Here is a 17,893-nt window from a genome sequence, read left to right as displayed (position 1 = left end):
CCGAGGAGAGATCAGCTGCTTCTTTGTGATCTTGCCCAGGCGGAGTTTATTCTCCGGAGACTTCCCGAGTTACAAAGTCGGAAGCTCTGGCTATTAACGACACATCCTCTCCCAGACAACAGGCCGTGCTCGCCAAAGCAACCAAAAGCAAGGCAGCAAAACAAACACAGAGATAGGTTCAAAACTGGGGGAGAAATAAAAAAAACACAAGGGAGGGGGGGGGGGGGGGGGGGTGTACGGTGAAACCGCCGTGCAGGCTTTTCACGGTGGTCTGCAGCCACGATTGGCGACGGGGGCTTCTAAGCGCTATTAAAAAGGATCAAACGTGAACTCAAAACAAGGGCAGGAATGAAACTTCTGGTTTCCTTTCACTTTCATTTCTCTAGCTCCTCGCAGGCTCTAGCTGATGAGTGATAAGGAGGATGTTCTGCCTTCTGATTGGTGGGTTCTCCCCACCCCCCGTCCGAGCCCTGAGACGGGCTGAGCTCAGATCTTGTGAAGTTCTCACTGGAGCTGATTCTCGCTTCTGGGCTGCGGTTATTCCCCCTCTGTGACCTCACTGCTGCCCCCACTCATCATGACCATGACCATTCTCCTGCTCCATGCTGGGTTCTGTCTGCAGTCAGCCCGGGCAGGTGAGTGACCTGAGGCGGGAGGGAGTGGAGGTGGGGGGGTAGCACATCGTGAATGTCCTGGGGAGTGTATAGTGTCAGGAGGACTGTTCTGGGGTCTGTGGAACACAGGGTGAGGGCTGTGTGTGGGGATCAGTGTAACACAGGGTGAGGGCTGTGTGTGGGGATCAGTGTAACACAGGGTGAGGGCTGTGTGTGGGGATCAGTGTAACACAGGGTGAGGGCTGTGTGTGGGGATCAGTGTAACACAGGGTGAGGGCTGTGTGTGGGGATCAGTGTAACACAGGGTGATGGCTGTGCGTGGGGATCAGTGTAACACAGGGTGGGGCTGTGTGTGGGGATCAGTGTAACACAGGGCGTGGGCTGTGTGTGGGGATCAGTGTAACACTGGGTGAGGGCTGTGTGTGGGGATCAGTGTAACACAGGGCGTGGGCTGTGTGTGGGGATCAGTGTAACACAGGGTGAGGTCTGTGTGTGGGGATCAGTGTAACACAGGGTGAGGGCTGTGTGTGGGGATCAGTGTAACACGGGGTGAGGGCTGTGTGTGGGGATCAGTGTAACACGGGGTGAGGGTTGTGTGTGGGGATCAGTGTAACGCAGAGTGAGGGCTGTGTGTGGGGATCAGTGTAACACGGGGTGAGGGCTGTGTGTGGGGATCAGTGTAACACGGGGTGAGGGCTGTGTGTGGGGATCAGTGTATCACAGGGTGAGGGCTGTGTGTGGGGATCAGTGTAACACAGGGTGAGGGCTGTGTGTGGGCATCAGTGTAACAGGGGGTGAGGGCTGTGTGTGAGGATCAGTGTAACACGGGGTGAGGGCTGTGTGTGGGGATCAGTGTAACACAGGGTGAGGGCTGTGTGTGGGGATCAGTGTAACAGGGTGAGGGCTGTGTGTGGGGATCAGTGTAACACGGGGTGAGGGCTGTGTGTGGGGATCAGTGTAACACGAGGTGAGGGCTGTGTATGGGGATCAGTGTAACACGGGGTGAGGGCTGTGTGTGGGGATCAGTGTAACACAGGGTGAGGGCTGTGTGTGGGGATCAGTGTAACACAGGGTGAGGGCTGTGTGTGGGGATCAGTGTAACGGGGTGAGGGCTGTGTGTGGGGATCAGTGTAACACGGGGTGAGGGCTGTGTGTGGGGATCAGTGTAACACGAGGTGAGGGCTGTGTATGGGGATCAGTGTAACACGGGGTGAGGGCTGTGTGTGGGGATCAGTGTAACACAGGGTGAGGGCTGTGTGTGGGGATCAGTGTAACACAGGGTAATTGTAAAAAATGTAAATGTAAATTGATACTTGTATAGCGCACTACTCACCCGCAAGGGTCTCAAGGCGCTTGTACGAATACTGCTGTGGAACCCATCCTGGCTTTCCCTGTGAGGTGTCCACTCCTGGGCACCCCTAGGGTGAAGCCAGGCATCCTAGCGCTGTTGAGGCCGTTGTGGAGATTAAGCAAGCTATTACCAAGAGTCACAGAGTGGGACCCATGATTGGAATAGGCACCGAGGCGAGAATGATCAGGTCTGTGGAATTTTGAGCCCAAGACCCACCGAGGCAGGAATTGAACCCTGGTCCCGGGCCAGACCTCTGCATCAGGGTCTGCCGCTCTAACCATTGAGCCACATTTCTCCATCAGTGTAACAGGGGGCTGTCAAGTTTCCCAGGTCCATGGGTGATGTGCTGCTACAGCCCTGGTTTTCTCTTCGAATTCTGGAACTTGTAATTTGTCTTATTACATTATAAAACAGAACTTCAAGTTCCAGGGATCCATGGAACATGGCGTGAGGGCTGTGATTGGGAATACATGTAACACGGGGTAAGGCATGTGTGTAGTAGAATAAATATAAAACCGGTGAGGAGTGTGCACAGGGAGGGGCTATGTGTACAGATCAGTGTAACACAATAGAGAGTGTGTATATGTGCATCAGTGTAGCACACCACATGAGCCGAGCCAACAAAATATCATGCAAAACATGCAGCAAACTTCAAGATCTAAAAGTGTATTTCCTTAACATTTGGAAGTGTTTCAATTAATTCCTTACTTCAGTAGTTGATTAAACTTTGACTTCTTTGCCCTCCCCCCGCCACTAAATCACTACTTTAGCAGGGCCCCAGCATAATCAGCTTTCGGGATTAGTCTGCCGAAAGTGCGTGCGCTGTCGCTGTGTAGGAGAATTGTTAAAAGGGCTTGAGGCCCGCCACTGCTTTCCATTTGTTGGCTTCATTGTCACTATTAGTTGCTGCCTCCTAATTGGCCAGCGCATGCTGGGCGTCACCTCCTTTTCATTCTGTAAAGCATGTATAAAGCACATATTTTTTTGTCTTAATTAGTGTCCACCTGCTGATTGGGCTGTGAATGTGGTACAATTTCTCCTTCCCCTCCCACCCAACCAGCACAGCATGTTACTTCTTCCCCTCCAATCCACAATTTTTTTGTGTTTTGTCCCCATCAATATCCCTTGGTCATCTTTGCTGGTCTGTCCCCCACTCCTTTTCCAACGCCTTACTTGCCCGTCTCACCCAAAACAAAATAAAAAATATGACATTGGAGAAGTGTGGCTCACTGGTTAGAGGAGATAGACCCTGAAGCAGAGGTCAGGCCCGGGACCAGGGTTCAATTCCCGACGCGGCAGGGTCTTGAGCCCAAATATCCACGGACTCGATAATTCTTGTTTCGGTGCGCCCCTAAAACTCAAAAAGAGTAGAGCCATCCCATCCAGATCATGGTTCAACTCCGAACTCAACTCCGAAAGAAGATTTCTAAGAGCCAAAGAAAGAAAGTGGAGAAATAACCCTTCCTCTATTCTTCGTGACCAACTCAAATCAGCGCGCAGGAAGTACAACAATCACATCAAAAACAAAAAATCCAGCTTTTTCCGCTCAGCACTGGACAGTGCCAAAAACAGACCCATGGAGTTATATAGCATCATCAGACAACAAACCTCCAAGCCCATAACCTCCTCGGTGCAGGCGTCCAAAGAACTATGCAACAAGTTCGCCAAATTTTTCAAGGACAAGATTACAAAAATCGAACTCTCACTGGCCGATTTCAACACGCAGCACGCAAAGAGCAATGCGGCTGGGTCACCAGACCTTTCACCTGTTCTCTCTCCTGGTCCCTCCTCCAATTCCTGGCTCAGTTTCCATCCTATCCAAGAAACTGAGATAATCACGCTGATATCCACCTCCAAACCCTCAGCCCATGTCCTTGATCCCATTCCTCCCCTACTGACCAAAAAAATGAAGCACGCTCTAGCCCCGCTCTGGAGCACAATCATAAATAGCTCCCTGAAAAGCGGAGTGGTTCCTGACTGCCTCAAAATGGGCCAAGTCACACCCCTGCTGAAAAAACCCGGACTAGATGTGACAGATCTAAACAACTATAGACCTGTGTCGAACCTCCCCCTTCTCTCAAAAACACTTGAAAGATGCGTCCTACATCAACTGACCCAGCACCTGGACAACATCAGCCTCCTGGACCCCCACCAGTCTGGCTTCAGAAAAGGCTGCAGCACAGAAACCGCGATCCTCAATATCATCGACGATATACATGGATCTTTAGACTCTGACCAATGCTGCCTCCTCATTCTCCTTGACCTCTCGGCAGCATTTGATACTGTTGATCACAAACTCCTCTTAAGGACTCTCCAAGAAAGAGCCGGCCTTGGCGAGGTTGTCCTCAAATGGTTCTCCTCCTTCCTCCACAACCGCACACAAAAAATAAAAATAAAAAACTTTACCTCCGACCTCCAGCAAGTCAACAGGGGAGTCCCTCAAGGCTCGGTGCTTTCACCGCAACTCTTTAATATCTACATGGAACCTCTCTCCAAACTACTCAGAAAAGCCAACATTCACTTCTATCTCTATGCAGATGATACCCAGATCTATCTGGAAACAACCTCTCTCAAAGACATACAAAGACTCAATGATGTCTTGAAAGATGTCCAACGTTGGCTCACAAGCAATCACTTAAAACTTAACCCTGACAAGACAGCGACACTCCTCATCTCAAATGAGGAAGACAACCCACAAATTGCCGAGTGGTTAAAAGCCATTGATGCACTTAATGGAAATCTGATTCTAGCAGACTCTGCCAAATCCCTAGGCATTACTCTCGATCCAAAACTGAATATGACGAGGCACATCAAGAATTCGGCCAAAAACGCGTTCCTTAGCCTAAGACTACTGAACAAATTAAAACCCTACATTCCGCCCAATGACCTCAAACAGGCCACCCAATCTCTGGTTCTGTCAAGACTGGACTATGGGAACGCAGTCCTCTCAGGAATTCCAAAATCACACTTGGCTCCCATCAAAACAACGCTACATGCGGCGGCTAGAATGATCACCGGTATCAAGAAATATGATCATATCTCCCCCGCACTCAAGGAACTGAAATGGCTCCCAGCAGAAATGCGGATTAGCTTCAGAACAGCTTGCCTCACCCATAAAGCCCTTCACACCGGCAAACCAGATTACCTGGCAAAAAAACTCATAAAAGCAGGTCAGTCCAGGAACCTAAGAAGCTCAAACTCCCTTCTACTCATCCCAGCTAAGACCAGAAAGAAAAAAACTGCTGACCGATCTTTCACTGGAAGCGCTCCCAGAATCTGGAATGCCATCCCCCCGCATATCAGAATCATTCCCTCTTATGCAGCCCTGCCAAGTGTCACACATCCGGTGTGACACTAACGCATTTTAAGTTTCATAACCGCATTACCGCATGTGAAAGGATTGTCACGCAAATCAGCGTATTTAAAAGCTGAGTGAATTGCCAGTATTTGAGGATGTCACTAGCCTGAGGGACTGTCAAGCCTGATTTAAACTGAGAGTCTGTGGCAGCACGCATCCCGTGGCTTATGCGCGCTGCTCCAGCAGGCTGTATCTAGATTCTTGGTTGAATCACTGCCGCTCCTCGGTTCTTACTGGCTGATGTCATCGCGGCGGGACGTCACTGACTCAGTGACTGTGGAAGCGCGCGCAGTTTATTTTGGGCGCTCGATGCGGCTCTATAGTTTGTGGGCTGCACGGCATGATGTTCATGGTTAAAGGGAGCACTAGTTATAATTACGGCACCGTCCGCCAGCTTGCATCGGCTCGGGCACAACGTGCAAATTGTTATTTCCGCCCCCCATTGAATCATGCAATATTTTACTGTAGCCGATGGAAAGAAGTCGGTGACACTGGGGCCGCCTGGACAGACTGGAGGTGGAGGACCCTTCCTCTGTGAGGTCAGTGAAACTTTGCTATCATCTCATGTTCGTGGACAGTGGGAGAGAGAGCCTGTGCGCGCTAAGTTAAGATGCTGGCTTGAGCCCCCACGTGCAGCTCTTCCGGCGCATCTCGGTTATCTCTCCTTGGTGAAGCCTTGGGAGAGGCCGCAGGGCTCTAGAGCGACTGGAAAGGTTTTTTTTATATTGCTTGGTAAAGGAGCCCCCCCACCCACCCCCTCATTGGGCCTCCTTGTTTGTTCAGAGCGTCACTCTCTTCCTCACGAGTAGAGGGAAAGAGATAAGAGGCAGCACATGAAGGCCACAGCGGATCTTTACTTATTCAGAAACTCAGTCTGCCCGGGTCAGGGCAGCTAGCACAGCAAAGCATACCCCACTCCTTTACCGAACCAATATTTATTAGATCTTCTTATGAAGTAGAATACACCGTGCCGTGTTTATTCACGACGTCCAATTAAATGCTACGGATTACTTTCGATTTATTAGGGCATCTTAAACTGCAGAGAACTTTAACCATTTAAACTCATGAAAACAGTCAGTGCAAACATACCTGACAGCTTACCCAGTTCTGTGTGTGAAGTGTGCCTACCACTCCATTCTAGACTTATTCTGAGTTTGCCTGTGCCCCTGTCACTCACACAGTATGTCTCTGCTTTGGTTTTCAGTTGCATTACAGCTCAGGTCACTGGTGGCTGTTGAGTGAGACTGCAAGTCATTCAGCTGATTATAATGACATTTTGAACCACTTCCAAGCTGCTTTATCTAATTTCTACAATTTTAGCTAGTCTGATCAATGGAAGTCGTTTATATTTCTTACTTTTTACAGCAGTTAACTTAGTTTCTCGTTCCTCAAATGTGTGCAATTTCTGAATTATTGTTTCCCTCCTCTTCATTGCTTAATTTTGCTCACGAGACAGTGTCACTCATAGTCATTGAAATGTCACTCATAATTACTCTTAAAATATTAAAATGTCACACATAGCAATCTGAAACCTTGGCAGCTATGCTTATGTAGAATTCAAACGCCAACTCAAAGACCTGTTCCTCAACCGCTCCTTTGGAAATGGATAGTGGGGAGCAATTAACAATGATCGAGCTCTGCTCCAGCTCTAAGACTCTGAAGTTCCCTGAAAATGTCATTTACTTCAATGTGTTGCTCTTTCACTACTTTTTTCGCTCCTCTGTGGATATGTCTCCCCTCTATTCTTTATCTGTTGATAATCTGTGCTGTACCGACTGTAAAGCGCTCTGATACCCTGGGGTCTGGCTAGCGCTATAGAAAACTTCTTAAATAAAAAAAAAAAATACTCTAATCACGGGTTCACACTCTGCAGCTCTGGGTATCAGCTTGCTTAATCTCCACTACGGCCCCCCCGCGGCGGGATGCCTGGCTTTCACCTTGGGGATGCCCAGTACGGGTATCTCACAGGGAAAAAGCCAGGACGGGTTCCCAAGGCAAGCGCCGAGATGCCTACGGGTAATCGAGCGCTATATAAGAACGCATAATAATAATAATAATAATAATTGGCTTTGGCAATGCTTGTTACTGTTTGAACCACAAAACATTATACAAAATGCAAACAAACATACATCCTGCACAAATCATTAAACCTTTCTTTTTAATTCACAAATAAAAAAGTACAAACATTTTATTTCAATGGGACTAGACAAGCTTTTCAGAATTTGGTTTTATTTGTAACAGACAGAGGGTTATGCTAGATTACAGGGGTCTGTAAGAGATTGATTGCGAGCTCACAGTAGCCCTCTGGCTATCACATGATAATTCCCTGTTGGAGTGTGATTCTGGACTTTAGCAAAGGCGTTTCCAACATGTCGATTGCAAGCTCCTCTGTGCTACTTTGAGTCAAAACTGTGACTGGACAAAACACAGATCTTAGCAGCAGAGTTATCTTGCCAGTATTATCTTCTAAGAGTTGCTGTGCCTGCACATCTCTGCAGCAGGTGCGCTAACCACCAGAGTTATTTTGCCAGTACTATTATTACCTACAAGTTGCTATGTAGACACAGATCTTCGCAGCAAGTGCCTTAACCACCATAATTATCTTGCCAGTGATATTATTCTCGAAAAAGTACTGGGTGGGCACACAAAGCTCCGCAGTAGGTGCATTAAATGCCAGATTTCTATTGCCAATATTCTTATCCCCTAAATGTTGCTGGGCACACACAGATCTCTGCTGCAGGTGCATTAACCGCCAGAGTTTTCTTGCCAGTATTATTATCTCCTAAAAGTTGCTTTGCACACACATCTCTGCAGCAGGTGCATTAACCGCCAGAGTTTTCTTGCCAGTATTATTAGCTCCTAAAAGTTGCTTTGGACACACATATCTTCAGCAGGTGACTGAACACCAGGAGATTGTTTTTAAACCAGCGTCTTTATGATCATTTAAGTGACCCAGAGCATATTTCAGGTCACATTTGTCCTTCTTACCATGTTTGTGGGAGAATTAAAAAAAATAAAAGGTAACTGTCAGAATCTGGTTCTCATGACTCCACCCCTTCCCCTGCCACCAGTGCTTTAGGTGGATAAAAAGAAGTGCCGGTACTCACCAGATTGATTGAGGTGGGCCTCGGTGGTTCCGTAGGGGCGTGCCTGGGGGACGTGGCTGCCAGGCAGGCATTTGGCAATGCCAGTGTTTTCTTGGGCTTTCAGTGGGTGTTGGGCCTTTCACAGAAATGTGCACACAATGCTACATTTTTGAAAGAGCACCATGCAAGCATCTTATCCGCATGCGCGCTAGCGGTCTTCCCGCTGTGCGCTGCGGTTTTTTAAAAGCCGCGTTACATGACGAGCTCAGCTCATCATGAGCGTACGAGCGTCGTAACTCGTCATGAGCGTGGAAGGGGTTAAAGTACAACAAAAAGTTAAAGGGCATTTCGGTGAAGATGTAGTCTCATGGATGACCGTAAACGTGTCACCAGGAAACCCATATTCTAAACCCAGGTGCTCACCTACACCAATCTTGTGGGGTTTTAGCCAAATTTAACAGAACTAGCTTAGATTGCAGACTGTCACTTCCCTTTCCTGCCCCACCTGACACTGGTACTGTCCCACAGCGACATTTCGGGCCCTTGGACTGTGGCCCTCAGCATCTTTAGGCGGCTGAGATAATGCAGCAAAGCAGAGTTAACCCCATTCAGAGGTCTCTGGATGGGACAGAATAGAAGATTCAGGATTTCACACACCTGAGGCTGATAGATTAAATGACAGCATTTTTAATAATGGTAACTATCATCTGCATATTGATGGATTTATAAATATCAAATATGCTGCACAAAATGCTATGCAGAAGGATTGTTAGCCATACTCTGGACATGGACTGCACGTGTGTGCTGCGCAGAGCTGCCACACCACGGTGACTTGACTGAAAGATGTACCATGTTATAGAGCTTTTTTAGGTCTCGTGCCTGCAATTGCAGGGGCGAAGCCCCTGCTGTCGCAAAGCGAGACTATTGCGATCGTTTCAGCTTTCAAGAACTAACAAGACTTGGAGACAAGAGACTGGCACGTGCACGCAGCATGCCGGAATCGGATCAGGTTGCGCGCGTGAACACACGCTCCGATTCCGGCAGACACACACAATGTATATGGACACGCACACACAAACAGACCAGTATTTGCTGTAATTTACGCTACGTAGGATATATGACCACCAAATCATATTAAAGCAGTAATCACTCATTTTCACAATTGTTTGTGTTTGAATCGTTATATATAAGTTTAGGTTTTTATACATATTTCACTTTGGAAATGCAGATGATAAATATCACAGCAGTTAGTTTGATACACAACAGCAGTGACAATCGATAAATGGCTGGTGATATCTGTATTGTACGGTGGCTACCAGAACAGCTACCCATCAGTCAAAAAGGCAGCGATTGCCAATGCTGGGCGTCAGATAAACCCGTTTGCCATTGAACATGTATCTAGGTTCAGATCAAAGCCAGCTTCCACCTGGTGCTTCCCAAATACAGATAACAGTGTGAGAAAGCATCACACATAGACATAAATCAGCAGCTAGAATGGTCACTGGAATCAGGAAATACAACCACATTTCACCAGCACTTTCAGAACTAAAATGGCTCCCAGTCGAGTTGAGTACCAGTTTAAGAACTGCCTGCCTCACACACAAAGCCCTGCATACAGGAAAACCTGAGTATTTGGCTGCTAAACTCAAGAGGGCTGGTCAGAAAAGGAACCTCAGGAGCTGCAGCACCCTACTACTCATCCCTATTAAAACACCCAAACAAAAAACTGCTGCACGGTCCTTCGCGGGAAACGCGCCCAAAATCTGGAACGCCATCCCAGTCGGTATCAGGACTATCTAGTCCTTCACAAATTTCAAAAAACACCTAAAAGTCCTTTTCCTCAACCATTCTCTCTCGAATGGATAGCTGCCATCTAAACGCAAATTCCTGCTCGTCGTCTCTCCAAGACATTGTAGCTCTAACACTCACCTCCTCCCTGATATTTGACCCCTAACTGCTCCTCCCCCCCCAAGTGGTTCAACCCCAAGACAACATGCACTCCATGAGGTTATCTCAGGACTCGCGGCTACCTCAGAGCTGCTCAGCACACGTGAATTTTTGTTTTTTTGGGCAGAGTTTTATATAGCGCGGACTAGACCAGAACCAAATCGGGTATCAGAGTGCTTTACATAGGACCAGTTACGTTACATGAGGACACACATTCATTTTTGTTAGGCACGGGGAGATTAAGTGATTTGCCCAGAATCACAGGATGTTTGGCGTCGGTACCGAGACTCGAACCCAGATCCCCAGGTCCAAGGTCGAGCGCCCTAGCCGTTAGGCCAACTCCTCTTCTGAACCTATATGTAGAATACTGCTTTATTATATCAACCCCAAAACAACGTGCACTCTATGAGGTTATCTCAGGACTCACATACTACCTCAATGCTGCTCAGCACACTTGGACTTCCGAACCTGTATGTAGAATACTGCTTTATTGTGTGAATCTTGCTCAAAAACTGTTGTGAAGCGCTCCGTTTCTCTTGGGTCAGGCCAGCACGATATAAAACTCCTTAATAAATAAATAATAAATAAATTAGCAGTTGGGTCAGATTCAACCGTTATAATAACAAAGCAACAAGCAACTGGAATACCAAACAACTGTGTGTATCCCTATGGGTTTTCACACTTGTGCCAGCAGGCCAGGGTAAGCCCCCTATCAGTGAAGAGTAAACTACTCACTCATTTTAATGATAGTGCATTTTGTGACTTTTTTATTGCGAATGAGAAATACTTTTTAGGTCGAGCCTAAGGACAGCGCATGCGCTACTCCGTATCTAGCTTTAGATCAAAGCCAGCTTCCACCTGGTGCTTCCCAAATACAGATAACATTGTGAGAAAGCATCACACATAGACATAAATCAGCAGCTAGAATGGTCACTGGAATCAGGAAATACAACCACATTTCACCAGCACTTTGAGAACTAAAATGGCTCCCAGTCGAGTTGAGTGCCAGTTTAAGAACTGCCTGCCTCACGCACCAAGCCCTGCACACAGGAAAACCTGAGTATTTGGCTGCTAAACTCAAGAGGGCTGGTCAGAAAAGGAACCTCAGCAGCTGCAGCACCCTACTACTCATCCCTATTAAAACACCCAAACAAAAAACTGCTGCGCGGTCCGTCGCGGGAAACGCGCCCAAAATCTGGAACGCCATCCCAGTCGGTATCAGGACTATCTAGTCCTTCACAAATTTCAAAAAACACCTAAAAGTCCTTTTCCTCAACCATTCTCTCTCGAATGGATAGCTGCCATCTAAACGCAAATTCCTGCTCGTCGTCTCTCCCAGACATTGTAGCTCTAACACTCACCTCCTCCCTGATATTTGACCCCTAACTGCTCCTCCCCCCCCAGTGGTTCAACCCCAAGACAACATGCACTCCATGAGGTTATCTCAGGACTCGCGGCTACCTCAGAGCTGCTCAGCACACGTGAATTTTTGTTTTTTTGGCCAGAGTTTTATATAGCGCGGACTAGACCAGAACCAAATCGGGTATCAGAGTGCTTTACATAGGACCAGTTACGTTACATGAGGACACACATTCATTTTTGTTAGGCACGGGGAGATTAAGTGATTTGCCCAGAATCACAGGATGTTTGGCGTCGGTACCGAGACTCGAACCCAGATCCCCAGGTCCAAGGTCGAGCGCCCTAGCCGTTAGGCCGACTCCTCTTCTGAACCTATATGTAGAATACTGCTTTATTATATCAACCCCAAAACAACGTGCACTCTATGAGGTTATCTCAGGACTCACATACTACCTCAATGCTGCTCAGCACACTTGGACTTCCGAACCTGTATGTAGAATACTGCTTTATTGTGTGAATCTTGCTCAAAAACTGTTGTGAAGCGCTCCGTTTCTCTTGGGTCAAGCCAGCACGATATAAAACTCCTTAATAAATAAATAATAAATAAATTAGCAGTTGGGTCAGATTCAACCGTTATAATAACAAAGCAACAAGCAACTGGAATACCAAACAACTGTGTGTATCCCTATGGGTTTTCACACTTGTGCCAGCAGGCCAGGGTAAGCCCCCTATCAGTGAAGAGTAAACTACTCACTCATTTTAATGATACTGCATTTTGTGACTTTTTTATTGCGAATGAGAAATACTTTTTAGGTCGAGCCTAAGGACAGCGCATGCGCTACTCCGTATCTAGCTTTAGATCAAAGCCAGCTTCCACCTGGTGCTTCCCAAATACAGATAACATTGTGAGAAAGCATCACACATAGACATAAATCAGCAGCTAGAATGGTCACTGGAATCAGGAAATACAACCACATTTCACCAGCACTTTCAGAACTAAAATGGCTCCCAGTCGAGTTGAGTGCCAGTTTAAGAACTGCCTGCCTCACGCACCAAGCCCTGCACACAGGAAAACCTGAGTATTTGGCTGCTAAACTCAAGAGGGCTGGTCAGAAAAGGAACCTCAGCAGCTGCAGCACCCTACTACTCATCCCTATTAAAACACCCAAACAAAAAACTGCTGCGCAGTCCGTCGCGGGAAACGCGCCCAAAATCTGGAACGCCATCCCAGTCAGTATCAGGACTATCTAGTCCTTCACAAATTTAAAAAAAAACACCTAAAAGTCCTTTTCCTCAACCATTCTCTCTCGAATGGATAGCTGCCATCTAAACGCAAATTCCTGCTCGTCCTCTCTCCCAGACATTGTAGCTCTAACACTCACCTCCTCCCTGATATTTGACCCCTAACTGCTCCTCCCCCCCCCAGTGGTTCAACCCCAAGACAACATGCACTCCATGAGGTTATCTCAGGACTCGCGGACTACCTCAGAGCTGCTCAGCACATGTGGATTTTTATTTTTTTTCCCAGAGTTTTATATAGCGTGGACTAGACCCGAACCGAATTGGGTATCAGAGTGCTTTACATAGCACCAGTTACGTTACATGAGAGCACACATTCATTTTTTTAGGCTCGAGGAGATTAAGTGATTTGCCCAGAATCACAGGATGTTTGGCGTCGTTACCAAGACTCGAACCCAGATCCCCAGGTCCAAGGTCCAGCGCCCTAGCCGTTAGGCTAACTCCTCTTCCCAACCTATATGTAGAATACTGCTTTATTATATCAACCCCAAAACAACGTGCACTCTATGAGGTTATCTCAGGACTCACATACTACCTCAATGCTGCTCAGCACACTTCGACTTCCGAACCTGTATGTAGAATACTGCTTTATTGTATGAATCTTGCTCAAAAACTGTTGTGAAGCATTTCGTTTCCCTTGGGTCAGGCCAGCGCGATATAAAACTCCTTAATAAATAAATAATAAATAAATTAGCAGTTGGGTCAGATTCAAGCATTATATTAACCAAGCATCAAGCAACTGGAATACCAAACAAATGTGTGCATCCCTATGGGTTTTCACACTTGTGCCCGCAGGCCAGGTTAAGCCCCCTATCAGTGAAGAGTAAACTACTCACACATTTTAATGCTTGTGCATCTTGTAACTTTCTTATTGCTAATGAGAAATACTTTTTAGGTCGAGCCTAAGGACAGCGCATGCGCTACTCCGCGAACCATGCTGTATTGGAGTATGGAATAGAAGCCCCGCCCACTCCCTGCCCATATCGTTAATAGGCTTGTTAGTCCATCCTTACTACTAAGTACTCCTGAGGACTCGCTCTTTTACTTCGTTTATTACTCTGTGTGTTTTTTTAGTCTGTAAGCACTATTTTCTTTAACAAGCTTCTCCTACTGCAGGCACCACATGGTTAACTTCAACATTCAGCGTGCCATGTGAAAAGGGGGGGCCCTCGGCCCCCCCGCACGCATGGCGGCGCGGCGACCGTCTCACCTCCTCTCCCCTCGGGTCCTTCGACGGTGGGGGCGTGCCCTGGGGGCGCGGCCCACCGCCGATTGGCCGGCGCCCCTCCTGACCCGGATTCAATGGACTGGTTCCGGGTCGGGGGGGGCGGGCGTTAGGAGGGGCCACCCGGCCCCTCGGGAATAAGAGGTAGGGAGCGCCCAGGAGACCCCCTTGTCCCTGGACGCTCCCTCGCTGAACGTTGTGCCCCGCGTTCGGGGCTTCTTTGTTTTATTAATTTCTCCTTTTTGCGTTGCAGGTTTAAGAAACTTGGGAGCTGGTTCCGGGGTTGCCGAGCAGAATTCATCGGCTTGGTGGCGTCGCGAGAGGAGACCCGCGCTGGAATCCAGGTCACCGGTGTGCGGCGCGGAGGGGGAGCGTGTCACAGGTCGCTCGAGGCTGTAATCAGTGGAGACGGAGGTATTTTGCGAGGGCGGGATCTGTGTGTCAGCCGGCCGGTACATTTAGGAGCCGAGTGAAGGTAAAAAGGCAGACCCGATACCGGCGGTACAACCGTCCTGTTAACCGGGGCACAAAGGAGTATTTCCCGCCAAACCAGGGTAGAGCGGGGAGGTTTGTCGATCGCGTTGTGAAGTGCCTAATTAACTCTTTGTTTGCGCCACGATCTCGCATAGACGATAGGGCTGAATGTAGTGCAGTTTTACACGGAGAGAGCAAAGCAGGGTCGACCAGGGCAGGGCCTGGAGGGGAGACCCTGTGCACAGTACAAAACGAAGTGGCATTTATGTGTTTTGTTTTTTCATGCGACATTGCAGGCCTTTTTATAATTGATTGTGCTGGATGTAACACAAAGTGTGCAATTTCTAAAAAACGAGGTGATCTATCAGGAACGTTTTTCACGAATGTATTGTTTCAATTATTGAGTGATTATTGGTGCATATCCCTACACAAAGTGAATTGAGGATATAGATCCTAGAGTACTGCTTGATTGGTATGATTGATACTGCTTTGTAATTACGAGCCTCCAGTGTTTGTCAAAAAACGAGGGGTCTGTTGTCCCTACAATCATCCCACCTTTTGTTTCAGGCTGGTGATACGGGTCTTGATACTGACATTTAACGACGTTAATAGGTCGTTTTAGGGGGGATATTGTGGTAATTGGGGTTGATTGTGCTGACATTACTATTGTAGTGCACAGCAACAGGGAGGTGAACAGGCGGGTTCAATCGTTTCCTTGTATTCACACTGGATTTCCCTAAATCTGCCCTTGTGTAATTACACTGTGCTAATACATGTCTCAATTCCAGGCAATTTAACGAGATTTCGGGGTGCGATCCTCTAGCGGACAGGACCTAAGGCCAGCCAGCACACAACGTGGTGTGGACGGGGACCGCTGATCATTACCGCCGGCGAGGACGCAGGACTGGTCGGTAAGAGGGGTACGGGGGGCTAGCATTTCATCGCTCCTGGTGGCCGCCGGGTGGGTCTACATTAGGTTTACTCACCCCTTACATAAGCGGACAAGCCGCTAGTGTTGCGGTCGCCGTTGCATGGTGCTGAAAGCCCCCTGGTGACCCTCCATCTGAAAGGTACACACAGTTGACCTGTCGGGAACTAAGTAGGCAGCGGGTGTTTTTTGGGGTAAGCGTCATGCCAGGTCCAAGAGGTGGAAAAAGGGGGTCCAACATGGAGGCTATGATGCGGGCTATGATGCGGGAGATGAGCGACATTAAGCAACAGCTAGGACAAATTAAGGAGCGGGAAGCTCGGTTGGAGGACAGAGAGGGCGAGGCACCGGGCCCGTCCGGGAGACCGATCCGCAAGAGGGTGGCACCAGTGCCAAGAGGGGAATTTGTCACCCCGCAAGGGAAACCTAGGTCCAAAAGACCCAAGGAGGCGGTCCCCACCCCAGGCCCAGTGGACCCGTTACCAGCCGCACCGCCCGCGGTGGTCCCACCCCCGCATGTGCCTACACCCATTGCCCCTGTGGTGCCGGTGCCGGCAGGTCAACCAGTAGACGCTGGGTCTGCTCCCGCACCGGTGCCCACAATCCCGGGGACAGGCTGGCCGCACCCGGCGCCCGCCTTGCCACCTGTGCCAGGACCACCGGGCTTGACCCCAGTGGTACCTGTTGTCCCGGGGGGTAATGTAGATTCGATGCCACCCGAATTGGTATCTCAGTTAACGGCCATGATGCCATGGCTCCAAAAAGGGGGAGCCTTCCCGAATTCTGCAGACCATGCAGCAGAGGCGGCAAGGTTTGTAGAAAAAATCAGATCGGCACCGGTCACCGACAGTGTTGTATTGCCAATATCTTCTCCCCTTGCAGGTGCAAGTGTTCCCCAGCTGGACGGAGTTAATGGGCAGCCGCCCTCGGTGCCCACACCTGGTAAGGAAGTGGCATTGCCGCTCTTGGGGGACGGTGTGATACCTTCCAGGAGCGAAAATCTAGCTCAGCATGTGTCATTAGCTGTGAAAGAAATGATTTGGGCTGATAAATACGTGTACATTTATTCGTTATTGTTGGATAATAGGGAAATGGAGCAGGCAAAAGCACTAAAAGAGTGGATGCTCCCAAGTGAATGGAGGGCGCAGTGTACTAGATTCAGGGTTGAGGAAAATCTCAATAATTGGATGCAAGCATGGGCTGTTTTCACTGCAATTAAGGCTGAGCGTCCTCCAGATCTACAGGCTGCATTGGCTTGCTACTCGAGCAGGATTGTGGGGTGGAGTCAACAGTATTCTGGGGATGCATGGAAGGGTTATGATGTCAATTTTAGGAAGGCATTGGAATTCAATAGATCGTTGCCATGGGACTCGGTAGATTCCTTGGCTTGGCACAAACAGTTCTCTGACACTGCACCTCCCCCTCAGTTCGGTGCGGCCAAGGTGTTCACTAGACCGCAGCAGCCCTTTCGGCCCCCCCAAACGAGTGAAGTACCTGGGAAATTTAGGGCAGGTGGGCCAGAGAAGAAAGGGGTGTGCTGGGATTTTAATAGGCGTACCTGCACAAGGGCCGCGTGTAAGTTTAGGCATGCATGTGCTTCCTGTGGGCACCCCTCTCATCCAGAAACTACCTGTAGGTCCAAGCAAGGTAACACAGGACAGAGGGGTAGGGGAAAGCCACTATAAGTCAGACAGGTCACGCCCCCCCACTCCAGTGGATGTGGTGGCAATGATTCCATTGTTGAACAGATACCCGGACCACAAAGCGGCCACCCTACTCCAGGAAGGTTTTTCTAAAGGTTTTAGGATCCCGGCCGGGGGATACACAGGCAGTGCGCACTGTAGAAATCAATTATCAGTCACACACAATCCGGCTGTTGTGGCCGCCAAAATTGACAAGGAGCTTTCCTTAGGCAGGATATCTGGCCCTTTTTCTGCAGTGCCAGTACCCAATTTTGTGTGTTCCCCACTGGGAGTTGTCCCCAAGAAAGAGAAGGGGCAATTCAGATTGATTCATAACCTGTCAGCGCCAAAGGGGGCCTCACTGAATGATGCCATTGACGAAGGTATCTGTAGTGTTAAGTACGCCTCTTTTGATCAGGCTGTTACCTTATTGCAGGCCACGGGACCCGGGGCGCTGATGGCGAAATCAGACATAGAGTCCGCCTTCCGCCTCCTCCCAGTCCACCCGGCGGACCAGCATCTTTTAGGTTTCACCTTTAGGGATAGGTTCTACATGGACAAATGCATGCC

The 17,893-nt window shown here is 48.6% G+C and overlaps 1 protein-coding gene across 1 annotated transcript in view; it reads left to right on the top strand.

The window, feature by feature from the left end:
• Positions 1–291: 291 nt before the first annotated feature.
• The window catches only part of LOC144752357 (major histocompatibility complex class I-related protein 1-like), a 197,521-nt gene continuing 179,919 nt past the window's right edge, over positions 292–17,893 (top strand). The window contains exon 1 of the mRNA XM_078640293.1: positions 292–635. Within this exon, the coding sequence (XP_078496419.1) occupies positions 578–635 (58 nt within the window). The 5' untranslated portion in view covers positions 292–577. The remainder of the gene's footprint in view (positions 636–17,893) is intronic.

Source organism: Lissotriton helveticus, chromosome 5_1 (genome assembly GCF_964261635.1).
Source record: "Lissotriton helveticus chromosome 5_1, aLisHel1.1, whole genome shotgun sequence".
NCBI classification, from domain to species: domain Eukaryota; kingdom Metazoa; phylum Chordata; class Amphibia; order Caudata; family Salamandridae; genus Lissotriton; species Lissotriton helveticus.
This window is presented reverse-complemented; position numbering and strand designations above follow the sequence as displayed.